Raw genomic sequence first — 25,421 nt, forward strand, 5'->3', positions numbered from 1 at the left:
GTACCCTCATGAATGGAGTGCTTATACTTTAGACAAAACAATCAAAACAAAAACTAAAATCAACCTTAACCAGGCACCAGTGGCTCCTGCCGGTAATCCTGGATCTTACTTAGTTTGAAGTCAGCCCAGGCAGGAAAGTCTGTGAGATTGTTCTCTCCAATTAAGCAGCGACAAAAGCCAAAAGTGGATGTGTCTCAAGTGGCAGAGTGCTAGCCTTGAGCCAAAAAGAAGCCCAGGGACTGCCCAGGCCCTGAATTCAAGGCCCAAGACCAGCACCAAAAAAACCATTTAATATATTGGGAACCAGAGAACCAAGAGGGCAAACCCAAGGGACAAATGCAGGAGAGCTCTTTCCTTGGGAAAGCAAATCCAAAGCAGCTCAGCTACTACACTGTGATGCTTTAATTTATTTTTATTTTTTTGCCAGCCCTGGGCCTTGGACTCAGGGCCTGAGCACTGTCCCTGGCTTCTTTTTGCTCAAGGCTAGCACTCTGCCACTTGAGCCACAGCGCCACTTCTGGCCGTTTTCTACCTATGTGGTGCTGGGGAATCGAACCCAGGGCTTTGTGTATACCAGGCGAGCACTGTACCACTAGGCCGTATTCCCAGCCCTTTTATTCTTCATGGTAAGAACTTTTCTTGTATTTTGGTGATTTTGTGTGTCTTCCATGGTCCATGGGCGGCTGAGGCCTTGGTGTCTTTGTGCCCAGCAGTTTCACCCCACCTTTTGGTCATAGGTGAGGGGGCCGGGGAGCGTTCCTGCACTCTGTTGGACAGTTCCACTTCTGGCTTTCTTTTTGCAGGGAGAGGGAGTTAATTGGAGATAAGAGTCTTCCATACTTTCTTGCTCAGGCTGGCTTCAAACCTTGATCCTCAGAACTTGGACTCTTTAAGTAGCTAGGATTACAGGTATGAGCCACGGGTCCCAGGGCTGTCGTCGTCGTCGTCGTCGTCGTCGTCGTCGTCCTCCTCCTCCTCCTCCTCCTCCTCCTCCTCCTCCTCCTCCTCCTCCTCCTCTTCTTCCTCCTCCTCCTCCTCTTCCTCCTCTTCTTCCTCCTCCTCCTCCTCTTCCTCTTCCTCTTCCTCCTCCTCTTCCTCTTCCTCCTCCTCCTTTTCCTCCTCTTCCTCCTCCTCCTATTCCTCCTCCTCTCCTCCTCCTCCTCCTCCTCTTCCTCCTTCTCCTCTTCCTCCTCCTCCTCTTCCTCCTCCTCCTCTTCCTCCTCCTCCTCCTCTTCCTCTTCCTCTTCCTCCTCTTTCTCCTCTTCCTCCTCTTCCTCCTCCTCCTCCTCTTCCTCCTCCTCCTCCTCTTCCTCCTCTTCCTCTTCCTCCTCTTCCTCCTCCTCCTATTCCTCCTCCTCCTCTTCCTCTTCCTCCTCCTCCCCTCCTCCTCCTCCTCCTCTTCCTCCTCCTCTTCCTCTTCCTCCTCTTCCTCCTCTTCCTCCTCTTCCTCCTCCTCCTCTTCCTCCTCCTCCTCTTCCTCCTCCTCTTCCTCTTCCTCCTCTTCCTGCTCCTCCTCCTCCTCCTATTCCTCCTCCTCCTCCTATTCCTCCTCCTCCTCCTATTCCTCCTCCTCCTCCTCCCCTCCTCCTATTCCTCCTCCTCCTCCTCCCCTCCTCCTATTCCTCCTCCTCCTCCTCCTCCCCCCTCCTCCCCCCTCCTCCCCCCTCCTCCTCCCTTCCTCCTCTTCCTCCTCCTCTTCCTCCTCCTCCTCCTCCTCTCTTTCTCTTCCCCCCTTTCTCTCTTTTCCCTCCCTAACTAGTTATTAGCAGCTCTTTGCCTCTTGAGGCAGCTCCCAGAAGAAAACTACGTGAGATTTCCTGTAGATGGTGCTATTCATCTTACATTCTTTGGTTGATTCATGAAAATTATTTCAGCTAGATTGAGATGTAAAGGTTAGAAACTGGAGTTGTACATTTTAAAATAAAATATTGATAATCATTTGTATAGTTTTGGTACTAGTGAGGATTTTGTAAGAGAAAGGAAGAAGCTGTGAAAGAAAATAGTGATTTACTCATTTGAAGAAAATGAGTTTGTCTACATAAAAAATTAAATTGCAAGCAAAGTTGTTTTAACACTAGTGATAGCAAACTTGTAATCACGATAGTAATAATAGAAGCAGTAGTAAACTACTTTATATAAGTGAGAAAAAGATACAAAATCCAGTGGGGGGAAAAGAGAGCCAAAGATACCAGTATGTGAACTCTAAAAGAAAAAGTTTAGGTGTGGTGATGCATGCCTGTAATCTTATTCAGGAGGCAGGGATAGGAGGATTTGGTTTCAGAAAAGCCCCATCCAAAAAAGAAAAACAATCATTAAAATCTTATCTTTAAAAATAAGCTGGTGGGGGGGGGGGCTGGGAATGTGGCTTAGCAGTAGAGAGCTTGCCTTGCATACATGAAGCCCTGGGTTCCATTTCTCAGCACCACATACACAGAAAAACAAAAAACCGGAAGTGGCGCTGTGGCTCAAGTGGCAGAGTGCTAGCCTTGAGCAAAAAGAAGCCAGGGACAGTGCTCAGCTGAGTCCAAGCCCTGGGACTGGCAAGAAAACAATAAGCTTGGGGGGCTGGGAGTATGGCCTAGTGGCAGAGTGCTTGCCTAGCATGCACAAAGCCCTGGGCACGATTCCTCAGTACTGTATACACAGAAAAAGCCAGAAGTGGTACTGTGGCTCAAGTGATAGAGCGCTAGCTTTGAGCAAAAGAAGCTTAGAAACGATGCCCAGGCCCTGAGTTCAAGCCTCAGGACTGGCAAAAAAAAAAAAAAAAAAAAGCTGGGCATGGTGGTGCATGGGTGAAGGTCTTAAGAATCATGGTTCTAGGTTGGTACAAAAAAAAAGTGAGGGGCTGGGAATATGGCCTAGTGGCAAGAGTGCTTGCCTCCTAAACATGAAGCCCTGGGTTCGATTCCCCAGCACCACATAGATAGAAAATGACCAGAAGTGGTGCTGTGGCTCAAGTGGCAGAGTGCTGGCAAAAAAAAAAAAAAAGGCTAATGCTGTACTACTTGAGCATCACTTACGGCTTTTTCTGACCAATAAAGGGTAGAAGAGTCTCACAGATTTTTGTGCCCAGGCTGGCTTTGAACCCCGATCCTCAGATCTCAGCCTCCTGAATAGCTGGGATTATTATAGGGATGAGCTGCCAGCATCCGGCTTTGCTTTAGAGTTCTGAATCGAATTTTATCTGAATATCCTGTTCAGTCATTTTTTTTTTTAAATGAAAAAGGTCTCAGTCATCAGATAGAATGGAGAGTTGCTGTCGGGAGATCAGCAGAGGAGGGACTGGATCTGAGGACGGAGGAAGGGCGAAGGCTTTGCTAAGGAGCACGTTTCAGTAGAGAGTGGATCCGGACACCGGATTGGTTTGGGGCAGGGTAGAAGGCATAGCAGTGAACTGTTGAGTGCCCCAGCCGTGAAATGTTTTTGCTCCTACCCTCATGGGCCATGGAGCAGAAGAGACTTCATATTTTCCCCATATTTTACTACCACCATTTTTTTGTTATAATCCTTTTCCCACAAGCTAAATTCTCACATACATCAGAAAAAGATAGCCTGAATGAGTACTGTTGCCTTGCTGGTTCTAGGGCTTGAACTCAAGGCCTGGGCGCTGTCCCTGAGCTTTTCTGCTCAAGGCTGGCGTATACTTGAGGTATAGCGCCACTTTCAGCTTTTTGGTGGTTCATTGGAGATGAGAGTCTTATGGACTTTTCCTGCCCAGGCTGGCTTCAGACCATGATCCTCAGATCTCAGCTTTCTGAGTAGCTAGGACGGTAGGAGTGAGGCACCAACCCCTGGCTTACTGTTGCATTTTTAATGGTTTTAGCTGGGTGTGTGGAGACTCCTAGCTCACGAGTGCATCTAACTTTGGGGGTAGGTAGAGTTCTGTTGCTCTGCGGCCCTGGGTGGAAAATCCTAGCCAGTGTATCACTTGTGCTTTCTCCTTGTTTCTAGAAGCTGCTCATCAGCTACCAAGAGGCAAGGTTTGTCACTTTTCCATTTTCTTCCTAATTTAATCAGCTTCATATCTTAACTTGGCAGACCGACATCACTGGCATGGGAGGTTAAGAAGATGTCTCCAGGACGCCATGTGATTCCCAGCCCGTCAGCAGATAGAATAAGTGTGCCATCTGGTGCCCGGAGAAGCTTAAATTTTGGGTGAGCTAACTAAAAAAAAAAGTCTATGTATTACAATAAATTGTCTTCTATCGACTGACAGGCTTGCCCACACTCAGGTGTCAGCCTGGGGGGTAATGCCACCCCTACCAGTGCTAAGCGAACACCCACTTAGCAACCTCAGAGGACGACTGGGAACACTGCCCAGCTTCTGCTTAGATTCTCAATCTGGCACCGGGATTGACACAAACCCACATGCTACAGTCTATGACTTCCCAAATGTGCAGATTAGTCTTTTTCAGTAAACTTGGGAAATATTTGCCAAGTTACTTAAAACCCTCATTCAGTCCTTTCTCTCCTTTCAGAATCCCACTACATACCTGGCAATGCTTTTGCTGGTGTCCTCTAGGTCTTTAAGCTCTGTTCCTATTCTGATTAAACAATCACATAGGCAAGAAGAACCGACCAATGCCTAGGGACCCGTGACACTTTCCTCCTGAGGCTCAGGAAAGCGCTCATGTCAAGCGACGCCCCATCTGCACACACCCATCCTCACCACAGCTGGAAGCACTCCACTTGGTGTTTTAGATTGTTGAGTGCATGTGGCACTGGACCAGCTGTTCTAAGGGCAGTCCTTGACAATTGCAAGTTAGGGGGGAGAAACTTGGTTGGCCAGGGCTATTTGGATATGTATGTAGCCTGTCCCTCTGTGTAGACTTTTTGATTTCCAAAAACATGTTGGAGTCTTTTTTTTTTTGTATGTGTGCTGGTACTAGGACTTGAACTTGGGGCTTGGGCTCTGTTGCCGAGCTTTCTTGCTCAAGGCTAGCGCTTTGCCATTTTGTGCTTAATTAGAGATAAGAGTCTCTTCAACGTCTGTATTCAGATCTCAGCCTCCTGAGTAGCTAGGATCACAGATGGGAGCCACCAGTGCCCGACAGTACAATGGATCTTCATCAGTATGAATTGTTTTATGTATTTTTTCAGTGCAAGTCCTGGGGCTTGAACTCAGGCCTGGGTACTGTCCCAGCTTCTTTTGTCAAGGCACTCTACCACTTGAGCCACAACTCTACTGCCAGCTTTTTTTTGGTAATAGATTAATGGAGGTAAAAGTCTCCAAGACTTTCCTGCCCAGGCTGGCTTCAAACTGTGATCCTCAGATCTCAGCTTCTTGGGTTACTAGGATTATAGGTGTGAGGCACTGGCATCCTTTGTGAATTCTGTTTTTAAATGGCTCCTATATTATCTTTATTCTCACACGTTGTTACATATCATAAGAACTAGTGAAGCATTAGATCAAGATAAAGTGAATCTCATTAGCTTCCATGGCTATAATAGATTAGTCTGCAAACATAGACATAGACACATAGCTAATTTGAAATGTAATGCTTTTGTACATGTGGATAATTACAGGGTTCCACCTGGCACTGTGGCCGCCCCACGTCTGGCGCCGACAGGCGTCAGTTGGGCTGACAAGGTAAAGGCTCATCACACGGGCCCTGCCACTTCCTCAGACGTTGTACCTGCTCAACCCTGCCCACCTGTGACAGTGCAGAGGACTGCCCGCAAGAATGGCAAGTGGCTTCCAACCAACCTTTTTTTTTTCTTTTGCTGGCACTGGGGCTTGAACTTGGGCCTAGGTATATTCCCTTAGCTTTTGCACTCAAGGCTAGCACTGTACCACTTTGAGCCATACCTCCACTTCTGGTTGTGGGGTGGTTAATTGGAGATAAGAGTCTCATAGACTTCCTTACCTGTTTTGGCTTTGAATTTTGCTTATCAGATCTCAGCCTCCTGAATAGGATTACAGGCTTTGTAGATATTTCTTAACAATTAAAAAGATCAATTCAACAGAACAAATTTTTAAACAGTGTAGCCAAAAGTGTGTGTGTGTGAGAGAGAGAGAGAGAGAGAGACCTAGAGCTTGAGCTCAGGTCTTTGACACTGTCTTATATCCTTTTCACTCAAAGCTGATATTCTACCATTACAGTTAATTGGACATAAGAGCCCAGGGTCTTTCCTACCTGGGCTAGCTTTGAACCGTGATCCTTAGATATCATCCTTCTCTAGAATTATAGGCATAGACTACCAGTGCCTGGCTTAGATAAAAGATTTAACAATTCTAAATATGCTTACGTAGACATAGACACCTGACTTGAAGGCACTGTATCCTATGTGGCCTTAAACTTGTAAACCTTTGCTTCTGCCTCCAGAGAGAGCCATTACGCCTGGTGGAATTCTCTTATACAAGGTTAACTGGTTTCTTTCCATGGATGCGTGAAGACATGTGTTTTTGATTTTCTGTGTGTCTTTACTTAGCATAATGATCTCCACTTCCATCCACGATGCACGTGGCAGAACTTCATTCTTGTATGACTAACATTCCACTGTGTAAATATTATACATTTTCTTTATCAGTTCATCTACTAAAAACCATCTGTGTTAATTCCATATTTTGACTATTGTGAATATGATAAAATAAATATTTTGGGATATGCAAGTACATTTTTGGTAGAAAGATTTCATTTCCTTTGGGTATAGACCCAGTAATGTATGGGATAGCTTTAAGTTTGTTGAAGAATCTCCATACTGTTCATCATAATAATTTACATTTCTACAGTAAGAGCTCTGTTTTCTTTCCTAATATTTATTTCTTGCCTTTTTGATGATAGGATGAGATACTCTTATTGTCTCAGAATTTTCGTGTATGTGTTGGTATTGGCTTTTAAACTCAGGGTCTCATGCTCTCAGTGGCTTTTTTTGCTCAAGGCTAGCCCTCTACTATTTGAGCCACATTTCCAGTTCCAGCTTTTTGCTGATTAATTGGAGATAAGAGTCTTTGTCTACCCTGGTTGGCTTGAATGTGAACCTCATATCTCAGTCTCCTGAGCAGCTAGGATTATAGGCATGAACCATCAGCATTAAGTTTTCCTGTTTTTGTTTTGTTTTGTGCTGGTCCTAGGGCTTGAACTCATGGCCTGGGCGCTGTTCGTGAGCTTTTTTACAAGAGCTGCCACTTGATCTACAGCTCCATGCAATAACCAGTGGGCTGGGAAGCCCTGCCCTGTGACACCACTGCTGTGTAACCGCAGGAGGGGGCGTGGCATTAGGGAATGGTTGGATCCCGCTGCTGGAGCTACAGCAGTGTGGGAGGGACTGCCTAGGAAGTCCTGCCCCATGCCAGCCTCCTTGCCAAGGTGGCACTTCCAATTGGGCCCCACGACTGGAGGGGGGACGGGGTGTCAGAGGGCCAGGGTGGATATATATGCTGCCTGTTTGGAGGTCCCAGGAAGAGAGGAGGGAGGAGCTTAGAAAGTGGGCGGGGCCTACCAGAGGAGTGGAGCGGAGTAGAGCTGACCTGCGGGAGGAGCCCGAAGCCTGAGGCCTGGCCTTCAGAGGAGCCAAAAGCCTGAGGCTTAAGGTCTGCGGAGAGGCCTGCAGGAAGGAGGAATGGAAAGAAGCTGGCTCCTCTAGAGGCTTGGAGGTTAGGGAGTGGAGGTTTAGAGGTCAGGGCTGATCTGGGTTCTGGGTAATTAGCCCAGGATAAGGTAGCCGCAGGCCAGTATTTGGAGGTGGAGGGCTGTTCTGGTTCTGAGTTTTAGTTTGTAAATAAAGCTTATTTTTGGCCAGTCCTGGGGCTTGGACTCAGGGCTTGAGCACTGTCCCTGGCTTCTTTCTGCTCAAGGCTAGCACTCTGCCACTTGAGCCACAGAGCCACTTCTGGCCGTTTTCTCTATTTCTGTATATATGGTGCTGAGGAATCGAACCCAGGGTTTCATGTATACGAGGCAAGACTTGCCACTAGACCATATTCCCAGCCCTAGCTCTTTTGTAAGTAAACCCCTTTCTACCTTTAGTTGTGCCTCTGGATTTTTCTCACTCTCAGGTTATAACATCCATTTCTAGCTTTTTACTGGTTAATTGGAGATGAAAATCTCGTGGACTTTCCTACCTAGGCTGGCTTTGAACCATGATTATAGGCATGAACTGCTGGTCCTTGTCTGTTTCTAACTGGAGGTATAGGAGACAATTCTTAAAAAGCTTACGGTATTTTAAAAAGGATTTCCAGTCTAGTAAGATGATCGAAAATAAGCAGGTCATCTTAATCCTGTCAGTGTTCCATTTGAAGTTGTATTGAGGTTGATGTCTTGCAGTTTTGTCTTTATTCCTTGGTGTCAGTTGAAACTTGGGTTATTTGCAGAGTCCACTACATCCCTGCATTGTAACAGTCACTTTGGGATCTGCTCTGCTTTCTTGCTTCCCAGCTGCCACTTTCTGCTGGTTCTTGGAGTCCTGCCTTGTGTACGCAAAGCTGAGCGGTTGTCAGGCCTCTTTGGGGAGAGTGAATACAGACTGTTTGGTTTCTTCTCTCTTCCTTCCTCACTCTCTGAAGTCCTAGTTGTTTTGGACTCTCTGAACTCCAGTCTGTTTCAGCCTACCAGGAATGTGTTTTTATTTTTCCCTCCTAGGACCCAGTTCCAACCCCTCATGTCTTGAGATAAAATATCACGGTGAGTGTTGGCCTGATGTCATTTTCTGCATTTAGGAATTGTCTTTCTCAAATCTCATCCACACTGGTTATTTCCAATGCTTCAAAGCTGGTTGTATATGTATTTGATCCTGCGTTTACAGTAGTTTTTGGCAAGGAAGAGGGCCAATTTTGATATAGGTTACTTTGTCAGAGCCTGAGCTGTAAATCTAAAGATACATTTACACACTCAGGGAAAATTTACAAAATTGAACCATATAGGCCAATAGACAAGTCTCAGCAGACTTCAGGTGAATGAAATCAGTTTGTCATTAGTCACAGGCGGCCAAGTTAGAAATCAGTTACAAAGAAACATATATGGAGATGTACTAATGAATTCCCCTGTTTAACTAATATAACCTAATTAAAAGATTGCTCCCTGGTCACCGGTGGCTCACACCTGCAATCCTAGCTATTTAGGAGGCTGAGATACTGTGATCATGGTTTGGAGCCAGCCTGGGTAGGGCACTCCATGAGACTCTTATCTCTAATCAGAAGTGGAGTGGAATTGTGGCTCAACTGGCAGAGCCTTGAGCACAAAAGCTTAGGGACAGTGCCCAAGATTGCTATAGTTCTGAAGTTTTTGAATTTTGGGAAATACTTCTGAAGAATGCATTGAGTCAGAGAGGATATTATAGTGTAAACTTGATCAAATGAATTCTGTAGAAGTGAACACTTAAAAAGTTATGAGATTAGGAACTACGCATCACCCCTGTAATCCTAGCTACCCAGGAGGCTGAAATTTGAGGATTGCCAATAGAAAAGTCCATGAGACCCTTGTCTCCGATTAACCACGAAAAAGCTGAAGTAGTGCTGTGATTCAAGTGGTAGAATGCTAACCTTGAGTTGAAAAGCTTGGGGACTGTGCCCAGGACTGGTGCAAAAAAACATGTTAAACCTTCTAATAATCTTTTATCGTAAACAACTATTCATCTAGTGAATGTGCTGTATATGTTGCATTTGCCTCCTGGCTTTACCTTTGCTAGGTGTATGATCTCGACACGTTTCTTAGCTTCTCTTTGCTTGGTTTCACTATTGGTGAGATGGGCCGTGAGGACTGAAGGAGTATTATTATACAGAGTGCTTGCAAGAGCGCTTGCACATAGTGTACGTTGTTCAAACACTATTTTACTTACCAGTGTGTGGCCTTTAGTTAAATGTGTGCGTGTGTATGCGCACGTGCGCATGTGCTGCTTCTGAGGCTTGAACTCAAGGCCTAGGCACTGTCCCTTAATGCCATTGCTCAAGGCTATCACTTCACCACTTGAGCCCTAGCTAGGCTTCTGGCTTTTTGGTGATTAATTGGAGATCAGTCTTATGGATTTTCCTGCATGGGCCTGGTTTTGAACCGTGATCCTCAGATCTCAGCCTCCTGAGTAGCTAGAATTACAGGTGTGAGCCACCAACACCCAGCCGGAAAATGTTTCTATTTATGAATTTCCATATTAAAGAATCTTGGCTTACTGTCTTGCCTCTACTGTCTAGACCGCAAAGATGCTGAAGGGTGGGAGACTGTTCAGAGAGGAAGGCCAGTTCGCTCTCGATCTGCAGCAGTGACGCCAAAAGGTTCTCTAGCAACAGAGACCTCCAAGTCCAAGGATGATAGTGATAAAGAGAACATTTGTCTTTTACCTGAGGACGACACAGAGAAAGGGGGCTTTGTGGAAGATGGGCCTGCTAATCCTACGGATTCTCGGCCCAAAGACTCATTATACTCTTCCGAGCACCCGCTTACCGAGAGAGCCCAGGTAATACTCTCTGAAAATCCTTTCCTTGTCTTCTCCAAACAGGTCTGGGTGAGCTGCAGTGTCTAGTGTGCGTGTGTGCGCGCGCGTGTGTGTAACCGGGGCTTGAACTTAGGGCCAGGGTGAGATCCCTTAGGTTTTTTTGCTCAAGGCTTGCTCTACCACTTGAGCCACAGTTCCATCTTTTTGGTGATGAATTGGAAATACAGTCTCACAGATTTTCCTGCCTGGGTTGGCTTCCAACAGTGATCCTCTGATCTTGGCCTTCTGAGTAACTGGGATTACAGGCATGAGCTACTGGCTGGATGCCTTGCTGAATTCCCGCCAGCCCCCCCTTCCCCCCCCCCCCATGGCAATCCTCTTTAGCTCTCTCATCTTCCTTTGTGGTGATGATAATGGAAGTTCTCCTACATTATTCTTGGTGTGCTGTAACTAGTAATGTGTGCATATTTTATGCCTCTGTGAGATTTCTAGCCCCTTGGGGGCAGTTTTATGTGACATTTAAATTTCCAGCAATGTAGAATAGAGAACTAAACAGGCGGTGATCGCCACGTTTCTTGGATAGCATGCTAAGAAACAGTTGCCATGCCCAGCCCCAAGTTCAAGCCCTATTGCCAGCTCAAAAAACAAAAACAAGCTTTTTAATTTTACCTAAAAACATTTAGCAGTTTTACTCATGTGTCTCATTAAAAATAACAACAGCACTTCCGTGTAATGAGTACATTTATATGGTTTGAGTATGCCAGGAAAATCCATATGAAGTTTTAAGTAATTAAAATATTGCTAAGATGTTTCAGTGTGGACCTCACTGCTGGTGGCCAATTTTGTTTGTTTTCTTTATTGTCCTCCTAAAAAATGGAATTAGCCTATTTAGATCATTTCTTCACATTTCTTTATAGTTTCACTTTGATTTGGTTTCTTTAATTGTAAACATCGGTAATGCTAATACAAACATTGCCTAGAACATTACAAACTGTGGTGACTGACATATAAATAATGTTGATCGCAGTATAAACAGTGAAGCACAATTTAAGTAATGCTTGTGTGAAAAATCAACACTCTGGAACACTACTGACCAATGGCAGAATTTCTAAAGTAGCTTGTAAGACCTGGCAAAGTTTAATATTTATATGAATAATTAGTCAAACTGGAATTTTATGACCTCTGCAATGCTTAACTAAATATTTATTTAAGGAATGGTGTGAGTTTTAAAGTCACAATTTTAGGTTTTGGTTTTTTTGAATTAAGAGTGTAATTATAAAACATTCCATTGTTTACATTGTTGAAAAGTGAAAAAAGGGGCCGGGAATGTGGCTTAGCGGTAGAGTGCTTGCCTAGCATGCATGAAGCCCTAGGTTCCATTCCTCAGCACCACATACACAGAAAAAGCCAGAAGTGGCGCTGTGGCTCAAATGGTAGAGGGCTAGCCTTGAGCAAAAAGAAGCCAGGGACAGTGCTCAGGCCCTGAGTTCAAGCCCCAGGACTGGCAAAAAAAAAAAAAAAGTAAAAATAAGGGCTGGATTACATTTACTAAATTAAAGGTTTTTGAAACATGTTGTATTTGGTATAAGCCAATGTCACTTAAAAAACAATACTGGCTCTACTTTGTGGTGTGTGTGTGTGCGTGCGTGCGTGCATGTGTGCGCGTGCATGTGCGTTCACGTGCTCTAGTATTGGGGCTTGAACTCAGGGCCTGGGTGCCATCCCTTAGCTTTTTCACTTAAGGCGGGCTGGCACTCTACCACTTGAGCTCACTTCCAGCTTTTTGGTAGCTACTTGGAGATAAGAATCTCATAGACTTTCCTGCTTGGGCTGGCTTGGAACTGAGATCCTCAGATCTCAGCTTTCTGAGTAGGATTATAGGTGTGAACCACCAGTGTCTGGTTCATATTTCTGTTAGTGTAATGTTTATTACCCTTGAAGTGGGAAGATAGGGCATCTGAAGCATATGAATTGCATGACGAGACACACTATGTGACATTGATCTTTAGTCTTGGCTCTTGCATTTTACAGTTGAGCATTGGTGTTAATTACCATACCAATCTTTATCAAAGAACCTATGTGATCATGTTGTAAACAATGTCTCAAAGGGTATCTTGGTATGAGGTAGTCTCAGAATGATGAAGATTCTCATTTAATACTTGACAGTCTTACTGGAGACGATTTAAAAACAAGTGTCTTTAGTTCTATGAGTCTTGCATGAAGTGTCATATTTATGGCTAGATTTCTTTTCTTTCTTTCTTTCTTTTTTTTTTTTTTTTTTTTTTTTTTTGCCAGTCCTGGGGCTTGAACTCAAGGCCTGAGCACTGTCCCTGGCTTCTTTTTGCTCAAGGCTAGCACTCTGCCACTTGAGCCACAGCGCCACTTCTGGCCGTTTTCTATATATGTGGTGCTGGAGAATCGAACCCAGGGCTTCATGTATAGGAGGCAAGCTCTCTTGCCACTAGGCCATATTCCCAGCCCATGGCTAGATTTCTTGGAGCATAATATGAAATGCTCATACAGAATCCGCCTACTAAAAGGAAATATACTTTATATTGCTTAATTACTGAGATTTAAAACAATGCTCAATACAGAGTAGCCATGCAGGTAAAACTAGTGTTGCTTATGCTTACATTTCTTACACTTCATTTAAAAAAAAAAATTTTTTTTTTGCCAGTCCTGGGCCTTGAACTCTGGGCCTAGGTGCTGTCCCTGAACTTTTTGCTCAAGGCTAGTGCTCTACCACTTGAGCCACAGCGCCACTTTCAGCTTTTATGAATAGTTTATTGGAGATATGAGTCTCATGGACTTTCCTGCCCAAGCTGGCTTTGAACTATGATCCTCAGATCACTGCAGACATGAGCCACTTCTGTCTGGCGTCTTACACTTTAAACTTACAAAATAGAAAAAAGAATTCAGTAAATTTTTTTTTTTTTTTGGCCAGTCCTGGGGCTTGAACTCAAGGCCTGAGCACTGTCCCTGGCTTCTTTTTGCTCAAGGCTAGCACTCTGCCACTTGAGCCACAGCGCCACTTCTGGCCATTTTCTGTATATGTGGTGCTGGGGAATCGAACCCAGGGCCTCATGTATAGGAGGCAAGCACTCTTGCCACTAGGCCATATCCCCAGCCCCCGAAAAAAGAATTCGGTACAACAGCAGAGTTGATAGGTTAAGCAGTGCAGAACCAGTTCTCCTTGAGTGGACAGCTAGCAGGTATTTCCCGCCGTCTCTGATTCATCCCGTGTGTGTGTCTTGTTAGTTCATGGTGAGCCCAGTGGACGATGGGGGGAAGGATTGTGCTGGTGGTGAAGACGCTTCAGTGCCAGCTCCTGACGTGCCTGCAGCTCACCCGGATGTAGCATGTGTTTCGGGGACTCAGTCAGCGGACACCCCTCCTTTGCCACCAGATGAGGCTGAAGTTTGCGCAGAGCACACAAGGATAGACACGGAAATGGACCCTTCAGACATTTCAAATGTGAGTGCTGCTAACTTGGTAAGAGCAACTTCTCAGAATTCTGGGCCAGTGGGTTAAGGCAATCCCCTCAATAATGTGGATTTGCATTATTTATCACTTTGTGTTGTACCAAGCACTGTTTTACATTGTGTGTATTGCTTCATTTTTCATTTTGGTTGTTCACTGATATATATTTAAGTTACACATCCTAATGAGTTCATCATGAACATTTTGCTCTTATAGTAGTCTCTCAGTAGAATGAAGATTCTTCTTATTTGGTACAAGAAGAAAAACTTGAAAAGTTCTCCAAAATCATTAAGGTTGTATGTGATTTGATCACATGCACTTCAGCGTAAGATTTAGCAACTTAACCTTACATCCAAATTAAAAGAAAGAAAGGGAGAAAAAGGAAGAAAGCAAGCAAGAGAGAGAGAGAATGAAGTATGACATTCTGCTACTTGTGCTTGCTAGATGGGCTTTTTTTATTTTTTAGTTTATTTTCAAGTCATGTATTATATGAAGAAGATAACTTCCACTGTTACTTCACTTGTCGGGAAATTGGATGGAAGTTGAGTAGTTATGTTTTTGTTTTTTGCCAATCCTGGGGCTTGGACTGAGGGCCTGAGCACTGTCTCTGACTTCTTTTTTTTGGGGGGGGGGGCAGTCCTGGCCTTGGACTGAGGGCCTGAGCACTGTCCCTGGCTTCCTTTTGCTCAAGGCTAGCACTCTGCCACTTGAGCCACAGTGCCACTTCTGGCCGTTTTCTGTATATGTGGTGCTGGGGAATCGAACCCAGGGCCTACATGTATACGAGGCAAGCTCTCTTGCCACTAGGCCATATCCCCAGCCCACTGTCTCTGACTTCTTGTTACTCAAGGCTAGCACTCTGCCACTTGAGCCACAGCACCACCTCTGGCCTTTTTCTATATATGTGGTGCTGAGGAATTGAACCCAGGGCTTCATGTATACAAAGCAAGCACTCTTGCCACTAGGCCATATTCCCAGCCCTCCTTTTTTGTTTTACTTACTTAAGAACTGTGGTCCTCCTATTCCTACTTCTTGTGTAGCTGGGATGATAGATGCACACCCAATTCCAGATGTTTCATTGGTTGAGAATGGGGTCTTGGAAAGTTTTGTGTTTTTTTTTTTTTTTCAGTCATGGGGTTTGAACCCCAGGGTCTGGGTGCTGTCCCTAAACTTGTGGGTTCAAGGCTAGCCCTCTACTACTTTGAGCCACAGCTCTACTTCTGGAGATAAGAGTCTCATGGACTTTTCTACCCAGGCTGGCTTTGAACCTTGGTCCTCTAATCTCAGCCTCCTGAGTAGGTAGGATTATAGGTGTGAGTCACCAGCTTCTAGGCTTCTTGCAAAGTTTTTTGAGTGGTTAGGTATTATGGGTGTGAATAACCAGCAGCTAGCTTTCTTTCCCTCCCTCCTTTTTCCTCCCTCCCTCCTTTTTCCTTCCTCCCTTCCTCCCTCCTTCCATCCTTCTCTCCTTCCCTCTTTCCCCCTTTCCTAGTTTATTCAAGCCTGGAGCTGTTGGCTTATACTTGTAACTACTCAGGAGGCTTAGATCTGAGGATTGCAATTCTTAGCCAGTCTGAGGGAGGAACTTTTGTGAGATTTTTATCTCCAATTAACCAGCAGAAAGCTGGTAGTGGAAGTGTGGCTCAATTGGTAAAGTGATAGCCTTCAGCAAATAAACTCAGGGACAAGTCAGGAGTTGGTGGCTCACACTTGTAATCCTAGCTACTAAGGTGGCTGAGATCTGAGGATCACAGTTCAGAGCCAGCCCAGGCAAGAAAGTCTGTAATATTCTTATCTCCAGTGAACTACCTGGAAACTGGGAGTGGAGCTATGGCTCAAAGTAGTAAGCATTAGCTTTGAGCAAAAGACCTCAGGGACAGCAACCAGGCCCTGAGTTTAAACCCCATGACCAAAAAATAAAAACAGAAGCAAAACCTCCCCAGGCTCTTAGTTCAAGTCTCAGAACCAGCTCAAAAAAAAAAAAAAGAAAACAACATACAGTTCATCCATGTAGTAAAGCTTACAGTGAAGTACTTTTTAGTGTATTTTAGAGCTGTATATTTATCACCATAATCAGTTTTACAATACTTTGACCTTTCTAGAAAGAAACAAAGTACGCAGCAGTAATTCCTTTCTGCCCCTTCACCCACTCTTGCAGCCCTGGAAACCCACTACTTCACTTTCTATCTCTGTGGTTTTACCCATTTGGGCAGTTTGTTTTACTATGTTCCTTTTTATGAATAAATAGTTTTCTATTGAAAAGATATACCAATTTTTTTGGGGGGGCCAGTCCTGGGGCTTGCCTGAGCACTGTCCCTGGACTCTTTTTTTGCTCAAGGCTAGCACCCTGCCACTTGAGCCACAGCGCCACTTCTAGCCGTTCTATGTATATGTGGTGCTGGGGAATTGAACCCAGGGCTTCATGTATACGATGCCAGCACTCTTGCCACTAGGCCATATCCCCAGCCCGATATACCAATTTTTATATATCCATTCTTCCATTGGACATTTAGGTTGTTTCTATTGTTTATACTGTTTGCTATTACCTGTGATGTAAAATGCTGCTTTATGTACATACAGGTTTCTCTAGCTCTTGGAGTGGAATTGCTGGGTTCTATAAATTATGTTTAGTCTTTTGAGAACCTGTCAGATGATTTTTCCAAAGGGTTTTCTATAGTTTCATATTGTCCTTAGACTTATTTTCTTTTGCAGTTGTATCAATTTTTGATCATGTGTTTTGGAGGTTTGTTAAGTTCATAAGTTTTTAGGATATTGCTGTCATCTTGATGATTGTCCATTTTTTATTACCCTCTTTATCCTAGTGATTTGTTTCCTTTTTTTTGCTTTGAAATCCAGGTCTGATACTAATGCCTTAGTTTTCTTTTGATTAGCATGCAGATTTTTATTTATTTTTTGGTCTTTTTTCTTTTTTGGTACTGGGGATCGAACTCAGTGCTTTTGCCACTGAGCTACATCCCAGCCCAGCATGCAGATTTTTAACTTGCAACCTGTACCTTTGTAGTTTATTTAGGTTTTTAAAAGAAGCATAGGGTTGGGTATTTTGCTGCCTCTTTATCAGGGTGTTGAGACTATTTACATTAATGTAATTATTGGTGTGATTTGTTTATATTTAGTTTTCCTTTCACCCATATTCTTTCTTTTTTTTTTTTTTTCGCCAGTCCTGGGCCTTGAACTCAGGGCCTGAGCACTGTCCCTAGCTTCTTTGTGCTCAAGGCTAGCACTCTGCCACTTGAGCCACAGCACCACTTCTGGCCGTTTTCTGTATATGTGGTGCTGGGGAATCGAACCCAGGGCCTCATGTATACGAGGCAAGCACTCTTGCCACTAGGCCATATCCCCAGCCCCCCCCCCCCCCCATATTCTTTCTTCCTTGGTTAAAAAAATACTAATTTCTTTTGTGGTCTTAAGGATAATTCTTTGTTTTGTTGAGTGTTTGCTTTATGGTTTATAGATCTTAGCCTTCTCATGGAATTTAATTGTTGATTCTTGAGTATATTACTCATGTTATTTGTACTGTATGTGTATATATACACTTGTGTGTATATATATGAATGTATATATACACTTATATATATACTTTATGTGTACTGTTCAGTTCATCACTGGAATGTGAAGAAATAAAAGATTGCTGGAATTTTCAGTCTAGTGATGATGATTCTCCCTTTTATTTGCTTGTTACTTTGTAGTCCATGGCAGAAGTCCTTGCTAAAAAAGAAGAGCTAGCAGATCGCTTGGAAAAGGCCAACGAAGAAGCCATTGCTAGCGCCATTGCTGAAGAAGAGCAGCTGACCAGAGAGATTGAAGCTGAGGAAAACAATGACATTAATATTGAAACTGACAACGACAGTGATTTTTCTGTGAGCTTTTCCAAATTTTAACATAAAATTCTTAGGGCCAGAAAGACATAAGAATTCATCCCGCTATTTCAGTTGTTAATTTTCAAGTCGTTTCAGTAATAATAAAAGGTAGTAGCAATTATCACCGTGGTGATTTAGTCTTGTGATAATCAATAGCCAATCTTTTTTCAACACTTTACCATTACAAAGTGCTTTCATGTATCATGCAGTCAACAGACTGGGAAGTTTTCATTTTACAAATGAAGAAGTTAAGTCTCATGGAAATTTAGAACTGTACTGTACTCAGGGTGTGAGTAACGGGGTTGAGGAAAAGCCGACAGGGCGGTTCTCCTTGCCTGGGCGCCACCCAGAGTGCGGCACACGGGGGGTGGGGGGGGGTGGGGGGTGGGGGTTGTGGAAGGACAAAAGCAGTGAGCCCGTTGCAGGCCTCGCGCATTCCCTGCGTTGAGCTTCATCTTGAGTTATCATGGATGCTTTGTTATTATCTGTCAGCATGTGTGTGGTGAGTGCCCGAGGCCTGTGTAGCTCTTGACATTTACCTGTTTTAATGACTCAGAGGCTTTTAAAAAAGTATCAGGTGCCGAGATCGAGTTGCAAAGAAAAGAAAAGGACGTATATAGCCACAGAATTTTAACTTGGTCATTATTGTTACTTCAGAAGAATAGAGAACTTTTTTTCTGGTATTAAACTTTATTTTTAATGAAGTCTAGTAACAATAGGATCATTTCCGTGTTGAGTTCAGTTCTTTTCAGGTGAAAGTAATTGTGTTAAAATTTATTTTGCAATTTCTCTTGTTACTTTTTAGGCCAGCATGGGCACTGGGAGTGTGTCTTTCTGTGGTTTGTCTATGGACTGGAATGATGTCCTTGCGGATTATGAAGGTATTAGTGTGTGTGTGTGTGTGTGGGGTGTGTGTGTGTGTGTGTGTGTGTGTGTGTGTGTGTTATAGGTGGGATACATTTGGTTATCTTACTATATGCATTTTCTGCATAAGATGAGTAGTTTGAGGTAGGAATGTGATAGAGTGTTTAAAGTTTGTTTAGATCCTCATTTCATGGAATTGTGTGGTTTTCTTTGTTCCTGAACAGCTCGAGAATCTTGGCGTCAGAATACATCATGGGGGGACATCGTAGATGAAGAGCCCGCTAGACTTCCAGGGCATGGCATTCACATGCATGAGAAACTGTCCTCGCCATCTCGAAAGAGGTCTGGTCTTTGAAAAATACCTTCAAGTGTTCACAGGAGGGCAGCCAGTCGCTCTGGGCTGTTAAGTCAAGCTGCTGTATGACCAGTTTTTGCACAGGACTTCAGGATAGCTTCAGATCCACTGAAAAGTGACAGTTCCTCCTTGAAGTATAGCAAAAGGAGTTGCGTGCCTGCGTGTGTGTGTGTGTGTGTGTGTGTGTGTGTGTGTGTGTGTGTGTGAAGGCATTTGAAGTCTGAAGAGTCCTGTTTCTGGCCTTATGATATAAACATTTGTGTCTCTTGTTCCTGTGTTTGTATTAATAGAACAATTGCAGAATCCAAGAAGAAATATGAAGAAAAGCACATGAAAGCACAGCAGCTGCGGGAAAAGTTACGTGAAGAAAAAACATTAAAGCTTCAGAAATTACTAGAAAGGGTGAGCCTCCACTGTTCGTGACAGTATTAAATTGATGGGCTCGTTTTCAAGTAGACCTTTTCTGGTCTGAGAGAAGCTAAAAGATCCATATGCTAGGAAATAGATAATAAATGCTACCAAATAATAATAAATAATATATTTGGGCTGGGAATATGGCCTAGTGGTAAAAGTGCTTGCTTCATATACATGAAGCCCTGGGTTCGATTCCTCAGCACCACATGTATAGAAAAGGCCGGAAGTGGCGCTGTGGCTTAAGTGGTAGAGTGCTAGCCTTGAGCAAAAGAAGCCATAAACAGTGCTCAGACCCTGAGTTCAAGCCCCAGGACTGGCAAAAAAAAAAAAAGCCAAAACAATAAATATTTATGAAATAATAAATAAGTGCTATCAAATTCCACAGGTTAATTGTTTAAAGGGTAAAAAAAATTTCTTTCTTTAGCTTGCAAATTGGCCTGGATTTTGTTGTTGTTGTTCTGGTTCTGGGACTTGAACTAAGGGCCTAGGCACTGTCCCTGGCTTCTTTTTGCTCAAGACTAGCACTCTGCCACTTGAGCCACAGCACCACTTCTGGCCATTTTCTATATATATGGTGCTGGGGAATTGAACCCAGGGCTTCATGTATACGATGGAAGCACTCTTGCCACTAGGCCATATTCCCAGCCTCTGTCCCTGAGCTGTTTTGCTCAAGGCTAGAGTTCTACCTCTTGAGTTCTACTTCCAGCTGGTGGTGAATTAGAGGTAAGAATCTCATGGACTTTCCTACCCTGGCTCGCTTTGAACTGTGACGCTCAGATCTCAACCTCCTGAGTTGCTATAGTTATGAGTATGAACCACTAGTGCCTGGTAGCATGGATTTTTGAAGACGTACTTTTTTGTGTGTTTTTTTCCATTTTCATTGGGAAGTTTCCTTGTAGACTTGTCCAGTGTGGAATGACCCTAGGATGGTTTTGAGGCTGAGATGTTTGTTTCTTGTGTGTGTGTTTCTTGAATTAGCCCTGGCTCCTGATTTGATTTTTTTTCCCCCACTGGCTGGCTTGGATTTATTTTTACTATGAAGTGTGTGCCTGGGCTAGCCCCCTCAGCGGCGGGAGCGTAAGCCACCAGTCACCCCAGTTTCCATTGTGACTGTGGATGTGTGCCACCAGCCCTACAGCCTTGCATGCGAATGTCCCTGCTGCCAAGCATCAGTTGTGCATACTGGTAGTCCTAGCCCTTACCCGCCCAGGTGTGCTCACTGCTCTGTGGAAACACTTGAGGATCTCAGCCACCCTTCAAGGCACTTGGCGTGTGCAACATGTTTTGCACTTGAGGCGTCACCTACCTCAGCCCTTGGTGTGCCACCGCGTGCCTGCAAGCCTCCTGACTCCACAGTGCACCCTCCGCAGGCTACTCCCAGCCCTGGTCAAACATTTTCCCACCCTTCTGCCTGTCGGTGCCTCCATCACCTCTCCCACAGGGATGGTCTTTCCTTATCAAAGGTGGTCCATAATGTCTTGACAAGGTGGATGCTTCTGTAACTGTCACCCAGCCATGCTAGGATATAGGAAACTTACAAAGTCAGGACACGAGCAAAGTAAGTTCCCACGAGTGGACCCAAACACGTGGAGAGTCACAAGTTTCCTGACAGGAATTCAGAATAGTAGTTCTGTGGAAGGTCAGTGAGCTAAAGAGAACACGAGTAAATGGTTTTCACAAAAATCAGGAAAGAAAATACAAAGACAAAAGGAAGTGTTCGTACAAGAAGAGAAACATAAGGAACAGAGAAATTCTGCAGCTAAACAAGTGGTGTGCTGTGCTGTGTTTGGAGGGTCCGCCTTGTGGCCAGCTCATGTGGGAGCCACATTTGTTCATAGGTTCTGTAGGCGAGTATGTGTGAAGTTAGTTTGAACCTGGCAGTGTACCAGAGAGTAAAATGGAAATCAGCTCCTGACAATGGTAGTTTCAGTTTGCACAAAATAAACACTTGAATGTTGTTCAGAGTTAAAAAAATTTTTCTTAGTTGAAGAATGTGTTAAAAAAAGTAATAGAGAGGGCTGGGAATATGGCCTAGTAGCAAGAGTGCTTGCCTCCTACACATGAAGCTCTCGGTTCGATTCCCCAGCACCACATATATGGAAAACGGCCAGAAGTGGCGCTGTGGCTCAAGTGGCAGAGTGCTAGCCTTGAGCAAAAAGAAGCCAGGGACAGTGCTCAGACCCTGAGTCCAAGGCCCAGGACTGGCCAAAAAAAAAAAAAAAAAATTATTAGAGAAGTTCAACATCTGACTTGATCAAGCACAAGAAAGAATCAGAGAATTCAAGACAGACCATTTGAAATGATCCAGTTGGAGGAAAGAATATCAGTTTGTGGAAACCAGCACCAAACCCGTAATACACAGTAGGAATTAAAGAAGAGGACAGAAGAGATGGATAGGAAAGCTTTTATGGAAACCATGACAAAAGCTTCTAAGTCTAGGGAGGGAAGTGGGTATCTGTACTTAAATTAAGTTCATAGACACTCAAATGAATTGAGGATAAAGAAGTCCACACCAAGACTCATCATAATCAAACAATCAAAACTGAAGGATAAGCCAGGCAGGATGGCTTACTCCTGTACTCCCAGGTATTCTGGCGATGAAGATTGGGAGGATTTTGGCATCAAGTTGGCAAGACTCTATCTTAACCACTAGCTGGGCATGGCTACACACTGTTGTCATCCCAGCTACAAAGGAAGTACAAATAAGAGGACTGATCCAGGTTGGCCTGGGCAAAAATAGGCAGAGACTCTACCAGAAAAGTAACAAGTGCTAGGGTCATGGCACAAGTGGTAAAGTGGCTGCCTAACAAGTGTGAGTCTCTGAGTTCAGCTCCACCAGTACTACCAAACAAAATACAACCCTTAAGTATAAAGCCAGGCACAGTGGCATATGCCTGTATTCCCAGTACTCAGGAGGCTGAAGCAGGAGCTTCACGAGTTCAGGAGTTCAAATCTAGCTACTTATCACAAATTAATTGATGAGCTGACATAGTCAAAATCTTCCGGTAAACTGCCAATTATGAATCCTGTACCTTGCAAGCTGTCTGTTTACCAAAACAGCATTTGTCTCAACTGGCTTGCCTGGGAAGAAATGGTTAATAGATTAAAAAATAGAATCAAAATAACATAAAATGGTTACAGAGAGCAATGAAAAAGCATATGAAAATAGAAATCTCATCTGGTCTGAGTAATGAGATACAGAGGAATTCACTGCTCAATTGTGGTGCACTCCAGTAAAAAAAATTCCCAAGACAACTGAAAACAACCTTAATGACCAGCATTTGCAAGTACATCAGTATAAAAAGTAACTGGACTTTAAGGTGATAAAGTGTGATGGTGGGCAAATGTGTAAGTTTTGTATGTAGTTGAAAGTAGGTTGTTTTAAAGTTAAAGCATGTTTATGAGCACAAAAGCAAACATTATTCTAAACATATAAGAAAAACCACTAAAATAACCCAATAATGATGCTGGTGCCAGTGCCTTAGTCCTGTAATCCTACTCAGGAGGCTGAGATCTAAGGATTCTGGTTCAAAGCCAGGTTCACACCTGAGCAGGCAAGTCCATGAGACTCTTCTCTCCAATTACCCAGCAAAAAGCCACATGTGTGCCTTCTTAGCTGCAGTGGAATCAAACTAGAAATCAGCAAAGTTAACAAAGATAGGAAAACCAAATACCACTCTATTAAATGGCTGTGTGGTATAACAAGAAATCAAAAGAGGATGTAAGTAATTCTTCGAAGTAAATAAAAAAGAAAAAAAACAGCACTAAAACTTGTGGTCTGTAACAAAAGTAGCACTGTGGCTTACACCTGTAATCTAACTTACACTCAGGAGGCTGGGATCTGAAGAAAATTGAACAATTCAATAGCGAGAACAAGTAACCTGATAGGAAGTGAGCAAAAGACTAAACAAAACAAAAAAGAAAACGCTTCTCCAAAGGATAAATTAAGATGGCTAAAGAAGTTTATGGAAAGCTACTCTCAACTTCTATATTGGACAAATACAAAAGTATCACTGTTTGGATACACTCATGTTGAGCTGCTCTGATTTTCTGTGATTTCTCCTCATTGGAGCTGAATCTTATTTCCTAGAGCACAAAACAAATCTTGTTTCATTTTGTTCTTTTTTGGTGTCGTTACTAGGGCTTCAAGTCAGGACTTGGGCACTATCCCTTAGCTTTTTCACTCTAGGCTGGTACTCTTACCATTTGAGCCACAGCGTCCCTTCTGGCTTTTTGGTAGTTAGATGTTTCATGGAGCTGGCTTTGAATCTTGATTCTCAGATCTTAGCCTCCTGAGTAGCTGGGATTACAAGCATGAGCCACCCTTAGACAAAACAAGTCTTACCTCTCGTGACATTGTTGAAGTATACAGAGATTGCTTTGTTTTATTGAATGTGGATTTTGTCTTAGATATAATACATACAGGTTTGTTTTGAGTGGATCTGTGGTGTGGCACACAGTAATAACCACAGATAATCCTGTACCAAGTTTCACACAATTAACTCAGTGTCCAAAATAACCCTAGGAGTCAGATACTACTTTTCTCACTCCCTTTTTAGAGATAAGAAAACACATAGCTAAAAATGCTGCTCTTGTACTGTGTAGCTAAGTACATGGTCCTGGGTGCTGATGGACCCCAGGAGTCCAACTTCGCTGCCTCTGGCCGTTGTCGCCTCTCAGGCCTTGGAGATGGGTCCAGGTTTATGCTATCTGTCCTGAGCCTCTTACCTCTGTGCACTTTTGCTTTGAAGTTAATGGTAGGATCATTTGTTGTCATACACAGGAGAAAGATGTCCGGAAGTGGAAGGAAGAACTGCTAGATCAGCGACGCAGGATGATGGAAGAGAAATTACTTCATGCCGAATTCAAACGGGAGGTGCAGTTACAAGCAATTGTGAAAAAAGCACAAGAGGAAGAGGCTAAGGTCTGTTATAGGCGCTTTAACATGCAGTTAATTGCTACTGGCCTTTGGTAGTATTTTATAGTGTTAATAGATGGTAATGCTTATCAAGTGTTTCTGTTGCAGAATAACTGTATTTTGTTGATTCATTTAAAATTTATTAGGTACTGTATATCCTTCCAATAGTCTTAGGAACCATTTATTTTCTCACTCTAGTGAGGTTTACTGGACAGAGAATAAGCAGCATACATGTAAAAAGTTCAGTTGGATGAGTTTTCAGTTGTACAATGAACATAAAAAAGAATTCTTTGTAATTCACTTCTTTTTCTAAATCTTTTACCATGCAGGTACTGATCTGCTTTCTGTCTCCTTAGAGGTTTGCATTTTCTAGACCTCTCCTGAAGGAGATCACATACAGTGTACTCTTTCCTCTGGCTTCTTTTACTCAGCAGAATTATTTGAATTCCTCCCACGTTATTGTGTGTGTCAGTAATTTCTTCTCACTGAAAGGATACCATGCAGCCCCCGACGAGTCACGCCTGTCATCCTGCCTACTCAGGAGGCTGAGAGCTGAGGATCTTGGTTCAAAGCCAGCCCGAGCAGGAAAGTCCGCGAGACTCTTATCTCTAATCACCAAAAAACTAGTGGTTCTAGGGGAACTGGGGGTTCTAGCTTTGAAGCAAACAAAGCTCAGGGACAGCACCTACTCACACAAATACTTCGTGGAAAGACCCTAACTTGTCAGTCAGGCTTTGGTGTGCACACATTTACAAGTCTTTGTGCAGGTGTGTGCTTTCATTTTTCTTTTGTAAATTCCTAGGAGTAGATTTGCAGTCTTATACTTAGCATTTTTGTTAGCATATATTCGTTGTATAAAATAATGGCATCCAGTGATATTTTTTCACATGCATATAATGTACTTTGATCCAATTCCCCTTATTACTGTTGCTTGTCTCCACACTTTTCTAATTTCTTTCTACTTTCTACACCTATATAAAAAGTTTTTTCACACTAATCCTAGCACAAGTGATAGAGTGTTAGCATTGAGCAAAAAGAAGCCAGGGACAGTGCTCGGGCCTTGAGTCCTAGCCCCAGGACTGGCAAAAAAAAAGGCCAGAAGCAGAGCCGGTGTCTCAAGTGGTAGAGAGCTGGCCTTTAGCAA

The 25,421-nt window shown here is 43.6% G+C and overlaps 1 protein-coding gene across 3 annotated transcripts in view; it reads left to right on the forward strand.

Moving 5' to 3' along the window:
- Scaper (S-phase cyclin A associated protein in the ER) overlaps nucleotides 1-25,421 on the forward strand; it is a 178,062-nt gene that overhangs the window by 17,427 nt on the left and 135,214 nt on the right. For 2 of the 3 annotated variants that reach the window (XM_048329993.1, XM_048329994.1), the window contains exons 7-15: nucleotides 4,039-4,155; nucleotides 5,527-5,687; nucleotides 10,127-10,389; nucleotides 13,627-13,860; nucleotides 17,556-17,726; nucleotides 18,532-18,607; nucleotides 18,815-18,932; nucleotides 19,236-19,347; nucleotides 24,143-24,283. In XM_048329993.1, the coding sequence (XP_048185950.1) occupies nucleotides 4,039-4,155; nucleotides 5,527-5,687; nucleotides 10,127-10,389; nucleotides 13,627-13,860; nucleotides 17,556-17,726; nucleotides 18,532-18,607; nucleotides 18,815-18,932; nucleotides 19,236-19,347; nucleotides 24,143-24,283 (1,393 nt within the window). The remainder of the gene's footprint in view (nucleotides 1-4,038; nucleotides 4,156-5,526; nucleotides 5,688-10,126; nucleotides 10,390-13,626; nucleotides 13,861-17,555; nucleotides 17,727-18,531; nucleotides 18,608-18,814; nucleotides 18,933-19,235; nucleotides 19,348-24,142; nucleotides 24,284-25,421) is intronic. The other variant, XM_048329996.1, reaches the window with a different exon arrangement.

This window comes from Perognathus longimembris, chromosome 20 (genome assembly GCF_023159225.1).
Source record: "Perognathus longimembris pacificus isolate PPM17 chromosome 20, ASM2315922v1, whole genome shotgun sequence".
Lineage (NCBI taxonomy): Eukaryota > Metazoa > Chordata > Mammalia > Rodentia > Heteromyidae > Perognathus > Perognathus longimembris.